Source organism: Pseudochaenichthys georgianus, chromosome 11 (assembly GCF_902827115.2).
Source record: "Pseudochaenichthys georgianus chromosome 11, fPseGeo1.2, whole genome shotgun sequence".
Lineage (NCBI taxonomy): Eukaryota > Metazoa > Chordata > Actinopteri > Perciformes > Channichthyidae > Pseudochaenichthys > Pseudochaenichthys georgianus.
The window spans coordinates 21721955-21739801 of NC_047513.1; the positions used below are offsets into that span (position 1 = coordinate 21721955).

Genomic DNA, 17847 nt, shown 5'->3' on the forward strand with positions numbered 1-17847 from the left:
CAGTAGCAGTGTTTACTCCAATTGTTTCAATGTTTCTTTTTCTTTCATGAAAATAAACTGTGATGTGTGCGTTAGATTAACAATCCTTATAACCTTATATCACCTTATAAAGTGAAGTATAAGATAGTATTTCTCCTGTGAGATTGAGCTGTGCTGTTTATTCCAGAGTGAGACTCTCTTTAAAATCTTTAGGGGCATTAGGACTGTGGGTAATGTTGCATCACGACACAGGACTGCCTTATGGTCATATTAGATGTATTTGCATCAATGTGATCAAATATTATTATACTTACCATCTGGTTATTTAAATCAAATTCCTAAAACATTTAAAAATACTGTTTAATTACAGTCAGCTGTGTCTCTTTTTTCATTTACAGGATATTTGTACCTGTTTATCATCTTGTTTCCTCCATGGGGTGAAGAGTCTGGTGGTCTGGTCGGAGCCCACGCTGAGGATGAACTCCCCCTCAGGGTCCCAGCTCAGGTCCTGGACCGCATTAAAGTGGCCCGATATCACAACCCCAGGCCTCCATTGTCCCTGTCAGACAGCATCGCATTGGTCAGTTAACACATTCCAAATGATTTCTTGTGTCAATTCCCTTTAACATAAGCATCATTTCCATCATTAGAATGACACTAGGGAGAGAGGGTGATAATAATGAATGTGTTGCTGACTGAAAAGACAATCTCTATTTGAAACGTTATTAACACCTTCAGGTATGTGCTGAACTTTAAACTGACATTTTGATCCGGCGTAATTGAAATGCAGTTATCTCTGAACCTTGTGTTGTGAATAAAACGTCACAGTGGAGCAATGCTCTAACACTGAATCTTATATCAAACACATTATAATAACAAGGATAGTCTCAAATAACAGAAATACTGGCGTTATACATTTGAAAGGTTAAGAGTAAAAGAGACATACCTTTTCATCTTGGTCTTTGCACCAGAGATGTAGCGCTCCATGAAAAGCATGAGCAGCGATCATGGAGCCATCTGGACTCATCTGGCAGCCGTAGAAACCCAGAGTGTTGCCACCAACCTCCCCAACACGCACCTGATGTGAAAGAAAAACATGGTGTAGGGATGATCATTACAGACCAGAGATTCAACTCTGATGTCTTTTTAGAAACACGTGTATGTGACATCAGGTGGGGGAGAAACATTTGCCTTCTGGTTCGGGTCACTGACTCGCCACTGATAAAGATAAAAGACATTGAGGTGCATGAACTGCCACATATGGAGAAAAAGCTGCGAAAATAATTAGGCTATTTCTGACATGTTTCTCCTTTCATCCTACATGAGATTCAGACACACGCAGTATATAGCGTTCTGTCAAACACCTGGGTTTTGTGTAAATATAAAGGTTTGGATGCATAGAAAATAAGAGGAGTGAGGGGAAAGAGGTTTCAAATCTGTCGTCAGTCCCCCTACAAGACATATTAACTAACAGCTCCCACAATGGAAGAAGAAGAAGAAGAAGAAGAAGAAGAAGAAGAAGAAGAAGAAGAAGAAGAAGAAGAAGAAGAAGAAGAAGAAGAAGAAGAAGAAGAAGAAGAAGAAGAAGAAGAAGAAGAAGAAGAAGAAGAAGAAGAAGACAGAAGAAGAGAAGAAGAAGAAGAAGAAGAAGAAGAAGAAGAAGAAGAAGACTGAAATTAAGCTGACAAGTCAAATGATAAATGATGCATAATGGGACTGATTAGAGCTCAATAAACTGTGTTGCTTTTTCTTGGAAAATACATTTGTCTAATACAGAATGAAAGCAATTGCAGAGCAGCATATCACACTGAACAAATAATGATGAAAAATGGCGACGCCTGAAGGATTTACATAAATTGTATTTGGGTGAGAGCTTGTGACCCCTGTGTCACGCTCGTAGGACAGATCACACAGACAGTGAAGGGTCCGCGGACACGGAGCACGCATGGGGGCTGAGCTGCCACTGAAAAACAATCCATATTAAAAACTCATAATCACTGCCTCAGAAAGATGCTAGAAATAATAATCACTTCTAAAAGGATTCTGACCGACTGTCTAGACTCAGTTCTGTAATGAATTGTTGTGGATTCAAATCATTAGCTGGGGCATAAAGCGTGTTTTGGTTTAAGTGCAGTTACCAATTACACTGACAAAAAGAAAAAGCACTTGTTCAAACGGTGGAGGTCACTGTAACTCACTTTAAGGTCCTTAAAAGTGTATTTTTCCAAAACAGGGAGCAAAAAGGAAAAGAACAAAAAGGCATTTCACTGAAGCAGGCAATTACAACTAGAAATGAAAAACATTGAGCCATAATTCAAAAATAAAAAGCTTCTAATGAGTTCTACAAATTAAAAAATGTAATTATATTCTGTATAAATTCAAGCTTTCATTGACATTTATTTCTTTACTGAATAGAAATGACATACTAAAATGAAGAAAGCAATATTAATACCTCGTCCCGTTGCTTGCGTAACCCGCACGATTCAATGCAGGATTATGGCACTAGACGAAAATAACTTGAAACAATGTGGAAATTAATCCACAGTCATTCTTGTATAAGCAACGGAGAGATGTTCTAACCATTAGCCGTCAATATTTTCAACGGCAAGTGGCTTGTGCGGGACGAAATGAGCTTCCTCCCTGAAAAGGACAAGAGAGGAAGTCTAGACGTGTGCATTATACGCAGAGACATTTATGTTCACATAACTTTATTCCTGTCTAGTCGCTATTGTGAGTTTATTCTATAACCCTTAACCAGTCGAAGAAAAATTATGTTCCCAAGTACTTTAAGAGTATTCTATTGACCTGGCCAACTTCTCACAGAGGAATTCAAACAATTAAAAGCTTTCTCGGGCCCTGAGGCCTTGGAGGTAAACGGGGCCCAGAGGGGAGATCTATCCAAATCGATAGCAGCAGAAACAACCCCAGAGAGCGCTCCACTGCTCCCTCAGCACCACTGGAGTCTGTATCCAGATACGGCTACATTATATATTCTCCATCTTTAATTAGCTTGTGCCTTAAATGATATGGACATTGGCTGTGAGGACATTTGAGAAGTGCTAAATTCACACTTGAATGATTCCAATCTGTACAGCTTAGCGTGTTATCTTTGCAGCCGTCATCGCAGGAGCAACCCACGAGAACACATGTTCATCAATAACATGTTAAACAAGCAGGATGGATGATACACACACAAACATATCTTGGCTATGTCTACTGTATGTGGCAGCAAAGTGGAGTCCTCCATCATCCGGCCTTCTTAGGGGGCTTGCGTTGGTCATCAATGACCTTCAAAATAACGCTTGTCTGCAGGCTCAAACACAGCGGAACTAATGGCAGCGATAAAGACACCCCTTCACATTGAATGGCACGATCCTGCAGCCATTCAGAGAGAGAAGCAGGCAGGTAGAAACATAGACGGTGAGATTGAGAGAGAAAGAGATGCAACATTAAGCAGATTGATTTTAAAATTCGGCACACAAGAGTCTGCCGTAAATCATTCAAAAACTCACAGAGGCAAAAAGCCGTCATCTGTCTTGTTTACGACTGGGGGAACAATATGGATGCACTATGTGTCTTATCGCTGGCCAGCGGGGGTATGGGGGAGGAGAGAACAAGGACAGACAAAGAAGGCAAGGCGTATATCATTATTTGAAGGAGAGAAACAGAGAGATGGCTGCAGAATGAGCTTAACTGGGAAAACCCGTACAGACAGGTTTTCAAACTTGACACTGAGATGTATTCTCCTTCACTTAAATGTCTCCTGATGAGATGTAGAACATAATTAAAGACAGCAAATAAGAATTAAATTAATCTGTTCAACTGTTCATATCAAATTATCCTCACATTTGAATGCAGGAAGCATCAAATGTCTTGTGTTTGGCACGATATACGTCTTACTATAGCCTGGTTCCAGACCACTAGAGTGCTGTCCACTTCTCTAATTGTTTTCAGCAATTACTGAATGTAACAGTGTCTACAACACTAATGAGAGCCGTCAGAATGAACTAAATCATTACTGTGTGCTAAAGTAAAAACAATGCTTTAAAAGACGGATGTGCAGTCAAGTTATAATTCTCTGTGTTTTTTGTCTATGTAAGTATTTTATTAATAGTTCAAGTCTACCAATAACAGAAGGTTGGATGGATTTTCTTTCCTCTATTTTAGCGAAACATTAAATCTATCCTACATCTAATTTTCTAAGGGTTACCATCAAAAGCAACCCTCTTGAAATCTTTGCTGATCTCATGGTGTAGATGCTCTCCAGGACCAAGTGATTTCCTTGTTGGGTGTGGTTACAGATCCAACAAAGCACTTCTGACCACACCTATTGGAGAAGTTGGGTGTGGTCAGAGATGAATTGGAATTGTAAATCAGAGAGGGAAGCTAAAAACAACATTTTATTTTAGTGGATAATTGATCTGCCATGCGGCCAAGTGCCAAGGAGATTACACAAGGCGAGGTCTGAAAATAGTTTATCACACACACACACACACACACGTCCCTGCAGGCCCTGTAGCGGCCCGCTGCGGTCAGTCTGAGATGTTAATTACCAGTGTGTCTTGTTAGTGAGATGTGCTTTACGCAGTGGTGGGCCCCGGCCACCCCACTGCTAACCCTGCTCTCCATTAAATCTCACCAATTACTCTAATCAGTGTGAGGAAGTGGGGCACTACTTTGTTTTAAAAAAACGGCTAATTAGCACACACTTGGCCGGTCAGTTAGCACTGTGGAATCTGCTCTGCCAATAACGTTAACGTCCCGTACAAAAGCCTTTGTGAGGCCCTTTCAAGCTTCAGAGGTCAGGCTTTGCAAGCAGGCAACCTGATAGTTCAAGTAAAAAAAAAAAATCAGGTGTGAAGGAACAGGAAAAGAGTCACTTTCAACAAAAAGGTTATTTCAGGTAGGGGGATACTTTTATTTTTTCTTGGCTTAAAGAAGAAAGGCCTGAGCAGTGGATAGAGATTGGGCACAGCAGACATGATTTCAAATGCCCACTGCTGCTTTTCATTTCCAGTGACCACCTTTGTCTAGATATACTAAGAAGAAGACTGAGAGGACTATGTGACACTCGCTTCAGGCTCTAATCATCGTCCCTTTGTTGAGAGGAGAATCAAGACTTTTCTGGTTGCTTCTTTCTTTGGTCTTTGTTGCTCGTCACTGTCGATGTGAATGATGAGATCAAAGGCGCCAAAATGATCGACTATGGAAAATCACTTCAGAGTGTGATTACACACAAGGTGCCTGCCATACAGTGAAGTGAGCCAATTTCAGTGCAATGGGAAGGATGTATGTATTTCATTTGGAGCCTGTGTGCACAATGAGATTCTGCATGCGTGAAAATATGTGTCTGACAATTTTGCAAGCCTGTTACTGTTTCTGCCTCTCTGACAGGTATGTTCAAAGGTATCCTAAGGTAATCCTGACTCACCTGAGAACTTGTCGTAGTCAAAAAAAGAAAAACTGTGGGACAGATGGGAAAAAAGGCTTTTTCTTCACTATCCACACTTGTGTTAAATTTAGCCACATTCCGGCACAACAGCAGCTGTGTGGAGCTCAGAGAGACGAGGTGGAGGGGAGAGAGAGGAAAGCAGGAGAGGGAGAGAATGTGAGAGAGGGAGACGAGACAGGAGAGAGAGAAGGGAAGGCAAGGGGTGGAAAAAAAGACGAAGTGAAATGAGTGAAGGCGGAAAGGGGAGTCAACGTTAAAGACAGATCATGGGGTGAAAAAATAATAAGGAAAAAGGGGTTGCAGGCAGAGGCTATGGTATGTCTTCCATTGGACACATAGGATTTGTTGGGGAATGGGCCGTAAAACAGGGGGTTCAGTGTGAGTGAGTGATGGAGGGGAAGATGGAGGAGGACAACCTCGGCTTGTCTAAACTCACAGTGGTGCGCCAGGCTCAACGCTTCTTCATCACTGTCTATCACTTCTATTCCTGACACCTCAATGTCAGGGAGAGTGGAGACCGACGCAGGGGCCCTGACAGCAGGAGAGAGAATACTGCGGGGGGCTCAAACGCTTGGATCATGTCAAGAGCTGCTGAAAGGAAAACTAGCAGAAAAGGGATTGGTGTGTAGGTCTGTGTGCAAACCCAGTGTTCCCTGCAGAGAGTGATTGATGCCATGTATGTGTGTGTGAAGGCGCTCAAGACAACACTCACCTGCTCCACCCAGACACCAGACCCCTCCTCAGGAGCCCAGATGATCATGGTTTTGTCCATAGAGGCAGAGAGCAGACTGAGAGGCTGGTGCAGCTCTCCACCTGCAGGGGGAGACAAATAGACACTTATAGGAGCAGCTTGCAGTTAATAATGGTCTACAGACAACAGTCAATGATTAGGCTAGTGGTGTAGGAGACAATGAACGCACCTGGTATAAAAGGTAGTAAACAATATTTGTGGATTGGGGTTCAGCCGGAAGGCCAAACAGATTTGAGCACAGACCCCCGAGCACACACCCACACACAGTCACACACTGACAAGCACACACCCACACACAGTCACACACTGACAAGCACACACACACACACACACACACACACACACACACACACCACACACACACACACACACACACACACACACACACACACACACACACACACACACACACACACACACACACACACACACACACACACACACACACACACACACACACACACACACACACACACACACACACACACACGCTGAGATAAAGTATGGCTGCCTATTGTGTTGTCAATTTTGTAACACTACGAGAAAAACAATGGACTCCGTGTTAAACTGCAAACTTTGTACCAGACATTTATTGACCTGACAAGTAAAGTGTGTGTCAATTATGTAAAGAAAGCGGATCTTCAGTGGCTTAAAGCGTTGGCTAAGCCTCTATGAGTGGCTTGTGATATTCTATGACATATTTTTAAGGTTGTACAGAAATCCTCATCATAGTTTGTGTCTCTATAATGTATAAAAGTCGGTAGCATGTTAAGGATGTCTGCCTGCTCTGATGCAACAAATCAAGTGCTTCCTTCCTACACCTGCTTTGGCTAAATTTGGTGTATGACTGTGTTGTGATTGTGTGTTTTTAATTGTTTGTAACTGTAAAACTGTCTGAAACTGTGCTGTTACCATTCTTGGGCCAGGACTCTCTTGAAAAAGAGATTTGTAATCTCAATGAGACCTATCCTGGTTAAATAAAGGTAAAATAAAATAAAATAAATACATGTGTTAACAGGTCAAAATGTACCATTAAAAAGCAAAGTTGCTTCTGTTTACTGGTATTCCCAAACACATTGGGGGCTGCATGCAAGAGATCGATTTATGTAGAGATCAATTTGTATAAGGATGCATGGTATCATATTTTAACAATTATAATGTATGCTTAATGATGATAGCATTTTAGGTTTTAAAGATGGAAAACAAATGTAATGTCAATAATAGGCAAATTATTGCGACTGGATATGCCCTCATAATTAAGTCATTTCACTTACTTGTGTATCTGGGATGTATACAGAAGCTGTCTGAAGTGATCTTAATGTAATAAGCTTTTAAGGCAAGCAGAGTTTAAAGAGAATATTTAGCACATCCATTCGGCTTTTTCCTTGAGAGCTAATTAAGCAAACACCTTTTTTGTCTTTTTTTCTTTTGTCACCGTCTTGTGCTGCTTTTTGTAAACCAGTGCTTCTCATAGTGTGGTCCGCGGACCACTGGTGGTCCATGAGCGCCCCCTAGTGGTCCGTGAGTATATTGGTAACATTTCACATTTGAAATAAATAAATTAATTAAAGTTTTCCGCACTCTCGCGGGAATATCTCCGCAATGGAGTGAGCTTAAGTTTCACCTTGCATGATATAGCCCAGCGCAACACCTTCATCACACATGTTGCCACTTGTTTGTACCATTTTCAGGCGATTTGTAATCTGTTCTAGAAAAACGATGTGTTTTTGGATATTTGTGGAGTTTGGTGGTCCGCGAGTGTTTTTTTATTGGTTAAGTGGTCTTTGGTATGAAACACTGTTGTAAACAACAGCAGTGCAGGACAGAGGGAGAGAAACAACATCTCTCCGTGTAGCATGCAAGAAAATCCATTTACTTTCACAGGCTGGTGAAACCAAATAAGTGAGTGAAATGTTTAGAGGTAAGTACCGTATGGCCAACTCTGAGACTTTGATTTAATTTGACACAAACACCAAGAGATTTCTGCAGGAACCTACTGCTAATTATCTGAAACTTCGTAAGTATTGACTGATCCCTTCCCTGGTTGCTCATCAAGGTACCTTTGTAGACAGGAGGCTGCCAGTGGACTCCATAGACCCAGTTCTCATGTCCAGCCAGGACTGTCTCAAGAGTCACAGCAAACACCGAGGAGGACACATCTGGAGCGGGAACAGAGGACAGATTGGTTTTGGTTGGTATTGGTTTTAAACAATGATCAGGAGAGAAGCAGCTGATACTAAAAAGGTGAACTTTTTTGTGGCCAACTACAGAAAACATTCCATGAAATATAAGTAATTGTTACACACAAACTTGTTCTTTATGGAAGTCGGAAACCACCGTGTGCAATTATATCATCAAAAAATGAGCCTACTCATTTGGTTAATTAGCTCAATTTTTATAAATCAAGCCTGTGTGGCCCGCTCACCTTTCTCCCTCACTTCAAAAACGTCCTCTTTCATTTTGATGATGGTGTGGTCGTCCTCTGTCTGGGCGTCTGTCCCAGACTTGGCACACAGCCTCCACACTCTGATGAGGCAGTCCTGGGAACAGCTGGCTAATAGCAGCTCTCCACCTGAACGAGACAAAGAGAGAACATGAAAACCTTGTTCCACTGAAAGACATTTTCTATCAGCTCTTAAAATACCCTTCCCTATGCACTGAACCTGAATGCCTTTGAAATACTTACACCCCTGTGTTTTATCAAGTATTTATCTTTAAAAATGGTTTATATAGGACAAAATGACAAAGACCATGAGTATTAAGTAGGAAGAATATACTACAGGATTAAGAAAATAAATAAAGAGATGTCAAATAATAACATTAAATAAAAATATCACTTTAATTTGTTCCACTTATGTGGTGCTAGAAAACGAAGTGATTCAAGGGATAACAACTCCTGTGAGTGTGTGTGGAGAGAAATATATATTTTTTTATAAAATGATGAATAATGAACTGATGTTGCAACATTTAGAACTGAGCCTAACTACCAACTTTCCTGACTCTGGCTCCAACTTTAGTTTTCTGGTCTGTAATGAGCATTAAAGCCTGACTGTTTTTTAGATCTGTTATCGAGGCATTTTAGAAGAACGCTGCTGACAGTGACATGGCCAGCAAGACAGCAGGAGTACCGGACAAATATAAACAGACAGGTGGTAAACAAAGCACAAGCCACTATCTCTGAGTGCTCCCGTCTGTCACATTATGTGCTTCAGGTTTAGTCCAATGGCCACTGGCCCAGTTTTGCCTCTGCCAAGATAAACAGACATATTATAAATTCCTCCGTTGCCACCACCTAATGCCTTCTAAATGCTGGGAGAGCTAGGAGTAAGGCCATAGTTGTTTGTCGATCATTTAGTAATGATATTGATGATACATTTTGGTACTGGGCTGAAATTCTGCCAAAACAGACTGCATTAGTCATTTTCTCCAGCCTGTCGGAGTAGTTTTGATACTTTTAACCGTATAAATGACCTATTGCCAACAAATCGAGTTGAAACTTTCACTTAAACTTTAGAGTTTTCTTCGTTCATTCGATTTTCAAATCTGCGCCATGATAAAGCTCCCAACTGTAGCCTTTTGAAGAAGCAATACAACATTTTCACCCCACCCTAAATTACAACAAATAGCATCAAATGTTTTAAAATGAGATTGAAATCATGTGTAGCCGTATGTGTGTCAGTGTGGGATCAGATGCTTGATTGAACATCATAATCAAAATGAGTAACACAGTACTGTTGCGTGTTGAAGACTTTTCATCCAGACAGCTGTTCCAAAGACGGCAACATGATTAGGGCTGCAACTAACAAATATTTTCATCTTTAATAAACTGTGTAGCAAAACATTACTAGATACAATAAAGCTGCTTTTATTCCAGAGCCTATTTTATTCTAGTACTAAGATTGATGGAAAGGGAATTGTGATTTAGAAAGAAAGGATAAAGATAGAAACAGAAAAACAAGAAACAGCACCATGCTCTGAATGCCAGTGTTTAACAGCTATGATAAACTGCACCACTACTGCTGCAATGTGCCATCTGCCAAACCCTTAAAAAACAGAATGATTTATGTAACTACTATCACAGTGGAGAGCGAGTTTTGTCATTCCTATGCCATGGGGATATTTCATATCAACAAACTTCTCTCTGTCTCTTTGCCTGCTCGCAGCTTGGCAGTGTGGAGTGGGTCACAGACTGTGAGTGGGAAGGAGACACTGGTGGAGAGGCCTGGTTAAGGAGATGAAATAGCTTTTACACAGTCAGAACAGTGCCGTAATGAAGAGCCCTTGAAGAGGGTTACAGAATTAGCAGCTACCACAATACTGTGAATAGCAAATTTTCATGTCATTTTCATTTCAAACCTTTATTTACCCAGGTGTATCCCATTGAGATCATTGATCTCTTTTTCAAGGGAGACCTGCTCAAGTAGGTTCCACATGAAACATAAAAACATAAACAGAACAACAAAAAGGACATCTTAAGACTTACAGCATCATTACAGGGATTAGAATTTACAATAACTATCCACATGAACAGGTACCAACAGCTTCCGATTGAGTAGCATCTAACCGAGCTTTAAAAACATTTAGTGGCACCAGATTGCTCAGTTTCCATTTCAATTGCAGACTATTCCAAGACAGAGGAGCTGCGCATCTAAAAGCTATCTTCCCTAAGACAGTCTTAGCAGTTGGCACATTTAATAAAACTACAGCATGCGATCTCAGGCAGTAGCCACAATTTGCCGTGAGATCAGGGAGCAGATGTAGGATGGAAGTTTCCCTAACATGGCTTTGTATATAAAAATGTACCAGTGACTGAGCCTCCATACAGTTAGCGAAGGCAAACCAGCCCTTGCATACAGGGTACAGTGATGGGTTAATGCTTTACAGTTTGTCACAAATCTTAGTGCACTGTGTTACGCAGCATCTAACTTGATCAGGCAATTGGCAGGTGCATTCATATAAATCAAATCACCATAGTCCAGCACAGGTAAAAATGTCACAGTGACTAGCCTTTTCCTGGCTTCAAGCGAGAAACAGGACTTGTTCCTGTAGAAGAAACCTAGCCTAACCCTCAGTTTTTTAAGCAGGTTATTTACATGACGTTTAAAAGTGAGACAATCATCAAGCCAGATACCAAGGTATTTGTAACAGGTAACCACTTCAATTTTTATTCCTTGCATAGTTACAATATCTACAACAGGCTCTGGTGTCTTTTTAGCTTTTGAAAAGAGCATTACCTTGGTTTTATCAACATTTAAAAGAAGCTTTAGTTCAGAGAGCTGAGTCAGAATAATGTTAAAAACTGCTTGCAATTCAACAACAGCCTCCTTAATGGAGGGACCTGCACAGTACATCACGGTATCGTCCGCATAAAAATGTAAGGTTGCTCCATCGACATTTTCACCTAAACTATTGATGTAGATGGAGAATAAAAGTGGACCTAAAACAGAACCTTGAGGAACACCATTAGTAATGTTTAACCACTCAGAAGACAGCCCATCAAAATGAACACATTGGGACCTTTCAGTGAGGTAGTTTACAAACCACCCTACTGCATGGCTGGATATGCCAATACTGAGTAGCTTCTGCTTTAAGATGCAATGATCGACGGTATCAAACGCTTTGGACAGGTAAATAAATAGAGCTGCACAACTCTGCTTATTATCTAAAAAACTTGCCACATCATTCAAAACTTTCATTGTCGCAGTCACAGTGATGGTGCTGTGTTGCTTTCTGAAGCCTGACTGATGTTTAGACAGGATGTCATTTGTACATAAAAACACCTTTACCTGTCTCACTAGGCGTTCAAGAACCTTAGCCAGAACTGATAATTTAGAGATGGGCCTATAATTATTTAATAAAGTGGCCTCCCCACCTTTTAGTAGAGGCAGGACATACGCTGACTTCCACAATTTTGGAATTGTGTTTGAGCTGAGGGAGAGGTTAAAAAGAGTAGTGAGAGGTGGAGCAATAAAATCTGCAGCTATCTTTAAAAAGAAAGGCTCTACGTTGTCCGGGCCAGCCGGTTTCTTAGGATCTAACTTGATTAAAGCTTCACGAACAACATCAACAGTAAAAGGAGTAAAACTAAAAGGGTTTTCCAAAACACACTTTTCAGAGTCACAGACTGTGGTGTTCACAGAAGCAGAGTTAGTGACAGAATCAAACAGAGCCACAGCACACAAAATGCTCATTAAAGCAATTTAACATGGTAGCCCTGTCCGATATAGTGCCAGATGCTGTGGTAATGCACGGAGGTAGCTCATTACGGATATCACCGGTGGATATCGATTTTATGGCTTTCCAAAGTTTTCCAGGATTATTCAGATTCTTTGTGGTAACTGACAGATAATACTTAGACTTAGCACTTTTGACATGTGAAGTGAATCTATTTCTTAGCTGCCTAAAACGCAGCCATTCTACCTCTGAGCCTGATTTCCTAGCCTTTGCCCAGGCCTTGTTTCTCTCATGTAGGAGACTAGATAATTCAGCAGAAAACCAAGGATTGTCACGTCCCTTCACTCTAAATGTGCATGTCTATCTATAATTTCCATAAAACCAAGATAAAAATAAGACCATGCAGTTTCTACATCAGCACACAGATTGATTTTACCCCAATCAAAATCAAACAGATCATGTACAAAACCCTGCTCCACAAAATGCTTTTTGTCTCTCTTACTGATAATGCGAGATTTACCCTGTTGGACCTTAGTGTCCCTAATTGTGGATACAACACAGTGATCACTCAGATCATTTGCAAATACTCCCACAGATGAGTATTTATGGGGAACATTAGTTCAAATGAGATGAATTAGGGAGGATTTATTTGGGGACTTAATGTTAGGGCGAGTAGGACTGTCTATAATCTGAGTAACATTCAGAGAGATACAAAGGTTTTTAAAATCCTCTGACACAGAAGTTAACCAGTCCCAATTAAAATCACCAAGCAGCACTATTTCCTTGTAGTCAAGTTGAGATAAAAGTTTTGCCAAAGAAGATAAAGAGTCCTTGACAGCTGAGGGGGGTCTGTAGCAGCCCACCACCATGACCTGTTGACCCTTTGCTACTTCAATATTTAAAGCAAAAAATTCTAGTTGTTTACTAATAGATTTGGAAACCATCTTGGTTACACAAAACTTATTTTTCACATAAATGGCAACGCCACCACCTTTTTTAGGACGGTCGGTACGATATACACTATAACCATTTAAGTAGATGTCAGAGGCCAAAATAGATTTATCTAGCCACGTTTCTGATAAGACAATGAATCAGCATCAGTCGAGCTCGCCCAAATGCGGACAAAATCTAACTTAGGTAACAGACTGCGCACATTTAAGTGAATGAATCCCAACCCAGATCTAGAATTAAAATCAGCAGGAGTAGCTATCTGACTACTACTGCTGCTGGGCGGTCCAGGGTTTAGTTGTACATTCCCTGATAGTAATAATAACAAAAACAACAAGCACCTTTTCCTCTTAACCGACACACATACATTGTCATCTGCTTTAAAGTCACCAGTAAACTCCGCGAAAGTGAGATTAGAGCTCAAGAAGCAGTCCTGAAGAACCATCATAGCAGGCAAGTGAGAAAGACAAACATTTGTCGAACTGAATGTCTGTGACAAGGCAACCAGTAATTGTCTGTGTAACACATCCGAACCTTTACAGGGTATGTCCACTGCGGGCGGTAGAACAGACCTGAATCCAGTCGACTTCTCAGGATAATGAGAGAACTTCTCATTGTCCAAAATAGCTAACAGGCATAGCAGAATCACGATATGGGCCATTTTCCCAGACCAGCACAGCATCCGGATAGGCGCGCAAGCAGGTCCGGAGGCGCTCCGGTCTCTTCGCGATATCTCCGGTGCAGAACCTCCTCAGTACAGCAGGATAGGCGAAGCAGGCCCAGCTCGAGGTGTAGAGGCGCTCCAGTCTCTCCGCGATATCCCCGTGGTAAAACGTCCTCGGCACCGTAGAGCACGACAGGTGGAGCAGGTGGATACAGGCCTCCGCTACAGCAGGTGTAAAGCAGGCCGCAGCCCGAACGCGAAGCCGCTCCGGTCTCTCCGTTACGCCCCCGGGGCAAAATCTCGCCAGGACAGCAGCACACGACAAGTGGAAGCAGGTCCCCGCCACAGCACAACTGGACAGGTGGAAAAAGGGGGCCCGAGCAACAACGTGCAGCCGCTCCGTCTCTCCACGACTTCCCGGGGAAAAAACCTCCCCACAGCAGCACAGCACACCTCCTCTCCACGCCGACGGAAGAGAAGCAGCCCTGCCCCTCACTTTCTACGCTCCGTGAGGCGGATGAGAAAATGCGCTCCGCTCGCTCTGATCGACGAGTGTAGGAACTAGAAACTAGTTGGTGATGCGGGCCTAACAAAAAGTTTAGAGGCTGTGTCTAGTTTTTCTAAATGCTCCATTAAGCCAAAGAGGAGATACAGTGGGGCAAAAAAGTATTTGGTCAGCCACCAATTGTGCAAGTTCTCCCACTTAAAAAGATGAGAGAGCCCTATAATTGTCATCCTAGGTATACCTCAACTATGAGAGACAAAATGAGAAGGAAAAAAAAAATCCAGAAAATCACATCTTGAAATGCTTCTTACGAAGCCACTCCTTCGTTGCCCGGGCGGTGTGTTTGGGATCATTGTCATGCTGAAAGACCCAGCCACGTTTCATCTTCAATGCCCTTGCTGATGGAAGGAGGTTGTCACTCAAAATCTCACGATACATGGCCCCATTCATTCTTTCCTTTACACGGATCAGTCGTTCTGGTCCCTTTGCAGAAAAACAGCCCCAAAGCATGATGTTTCCACCCCCATGTTTCACAGTAGGTATGGTGTTCTTTGGATGCAACTCAGCATTCTTTCCCCTCCAAACACGTCTAGTTGAGTTTTTACCAAAAAGTTCTATTTTGGTTTCATCTGACCATATGACATTCTCCCAATCCTCTTCTGGATCATCTAAATGCTCTCTAGCGAACTTCAGACGGGCCTGAACATGTACTGCCTTAAGCAGGGGGACACGTCTGGCACTGCAGGATTTGAGTCCCTGGCAGCGTAGTGTGTTACTGATGGTAGCCTTTGTTACTTTGGTCCCAGCTCTCTGCAGGTCATTGACTAGGTCCCCCCGTGTGGTTCTGGGATTTTTGCTCACCGTTCTTGTGATCATTTTGACCCCACGGCGTGAGATCTTGCGTGGAGCCCCAGATCGAGGGAGATTATCAGTGGTCTTGTATGTCTTCCATTTTCTAATAATTGCTCCCACAGTTGATTTCTTCACACCAAGCTGCTTATCTATTGCAGATTCAGTCTTCCCAGCCTGGTGCAGGTCCACAATTTTGTTTCTGGTGTCCTTTGACAGCTCTTTGGTCTTGGCCATAGTGGAGTTTGGAGTGTGACTGTTTGAGGTTGTGGACAGGTGTCTTTTATACTGATAACGAGTTCAAACAGGTGCCATTAATACAGTTAACAAGTGGAGGACAGAGGAGGCTCTTAAAGAAGAAGTTACAGGTCTGTGAGAGCCAGAAATCTTGTTTGTTTGTAGGTGACCAAATACTTATTTTACCGAGGAATTTATCAATTAATTCATTAAAAATCCTACAATGTGATTTCCTGGATTCTTTCCCCCCATTCTGTCTCTCATAGTTGAAGTGTACCTAGGATGAAAATTACAAAACTCTCATCTTTTTTTTTTTTTCACTTACATTTTTATTGACATTTTTATAAACATACAAAACAACATATAGTTCAGTATACACTTGAATTAGAGACCCATTGAAGAAGAAAAAAGAAAATACAAATAATAATAAAAACAAGCAAACAGTGACATGGAAGCTTTCTATCCTATTTTAATGCAACATCATGGTCTGGTTCCAACTCTCAATTTGTGGTGTCATTCATTTTTCTTTTATATTCAACCCATTTTTCCCATTTAGACTCAAATTTCCCTTCCTGGATCCTCAATATGTGTGTGAATCTCTCCATATCAAATATTTCCTGTACTACTCCCAGCCATTGCTCCTTTGTAGGTGGATCTGCTTTGTACCATGCTCTGGTAATTGTTTTCTTGCTGGCAGCCAGCAGCACCTTAATCAGGTATCTGTCCCCACCCTGTGAGTTTTCCTGCACCAGATTCCCCAAGTATAACATCAGGCCGGTCTTAGGAACCTCATAACCTAAGATCCCCTTCAATACTCCCCACACTTCCTCCCAGTATCCCTTCATCTTTTGGCATTTAAAAAAAATGTGTGTGTGGTCTGCCCCCACCTCACCGCATTGCCTCCAACATGCGTTCTGTTCCGGGGCATACCTCCCTTTTATCTTTGGGGTTATGAAGTATCTGATTATGTTTTTACACCCAAATTCCCTCCACACCCTTGACCCAGTAGTTGAATGCTGCACTCTACATACATTATACCATTCTTCCTCTGTCATATCAATCCCGAGTTCTTTCTCCCACTTTTCTTTTATATATAGAGTTGAATTCCCCCTACTCTCCAACAGAGCTTGATATAGAGCTGAAATCACCCTGCCTTTCTTCCCTTCATATGCTTCAATCATGACCTTAATTACCCCATTTTGTTTAGTGTTTTTATCCATTTTTATTTCTTTTATATAATAGTCTCTCACCTGTAAGTATCTAAAATGGTCACCCCTTTTCAGATCAAACTTATCTCTTAGATATTGAAAACTCTGCATTTCCCCTTTTTCCACCATCCTACATATTGCTGTAATGCCCCCTCGGGCCCATCGCTTAAAACCTGCATCTTCTTTTCCCGGCTGGAATTCATTATCACTTGTTATCCATCTCAAAATCTTTGTCTGTTTTCCTATTTTGTATCTCTTTATTACCGTGTTCCAAGTGTTTAAAGTGAATTTTGTGATTGGGTCTAATACGTTTTCCTGTGTCCTGAATAATTCTTTATCCCCGAGTAGTTTTTGAATCTGGTTGTTTTCCCCATTTGTTTCGATGTCCTTCCATTTAGCTACGTATTCCATATTACACCAGCATGCCACTGTTCTGATTTGTGCTGCATAATAATAATAATCTTGGAAACTCGGCACTGCCAATCCTCCTCTCCCTTTGGGTAGCTGCAGTGTCGCAAGCCTAATCCTGGGCCTTTCCCCCCCCCAAATAAACCTTGAAATCCATTTATCCCATTCCATAAATTGACTTTGTGGAATAGATATAGGTAGTGATTGGTAAAGGTACAGTAGCCTAGGCAGTATATTCATTTTAACTATTTCAATCCTTGAACTAAGGTCTAAGGTCTGTATTGTCCACCTACATAAATCCCTCTTGATATTCTGATTGATCTGCGTATAATTTGCATTGTATAATTTGTCTAATCCTTTTGTGATGTTAACCCCTAAATATTTAATTGTATCCATGTCCCATCTAATTCTGTATTTGTCTTTGATCTCTGGTGTGTAGTTTAGTGCTAAAATCTGTGTCTTTGTCACGTTTAGTTTGTACCCTGAGTATTGTCCATATTCCTCCAGTAAATCCATCAGTATCGGGAAGCCCACGTCTGGTTGCCCCATATATGCTATCAAGTCGTCCGCAAATAGTCCCAATTTGTGTTCTAAACCTCCTGCCTTAACCCCCTTTATATTCTGGTTCTGCCTAATTGCTTGGGCCAATGGTTCGATGAAGATATCAAAAAG

At 41.5% G+C, this 17847-nt stretch overlaps 1 protein-coding gene across 1 annotated transcript in view; it reads right to left on the reverse strand.

Moving 5' to 3' along the window:
* The window catches only part of elp2 (elongator acetyltransferase complex subunit 2), a 35057-nt gene that overhangs the window by 11643 nt on the left and 5567 nt on the right, over positions 1–17847 (reverse strand). Inside the window, exons 8-12 of the mRNA XM_034095206.2 lie at positions 8608–8754; positions 8243–8341; positions 6144–6244; positions 926–1057; positions 389–538 (exon numbers count right to left, since the gene is read on the reverse strand). Coding sequence (XP_033951097.1) covers positions 389–538; positions 926–1057; positions 6144–6244; positions 8243–8341; positions 8608–8754 — 629 coding nt within the window. The remainder of the gene's footprint in view (positions 1–388; positions 539–925; positions 1058–6143; positions 6245–8242; positions 8342–8607; positions 8755–17847) is intronic.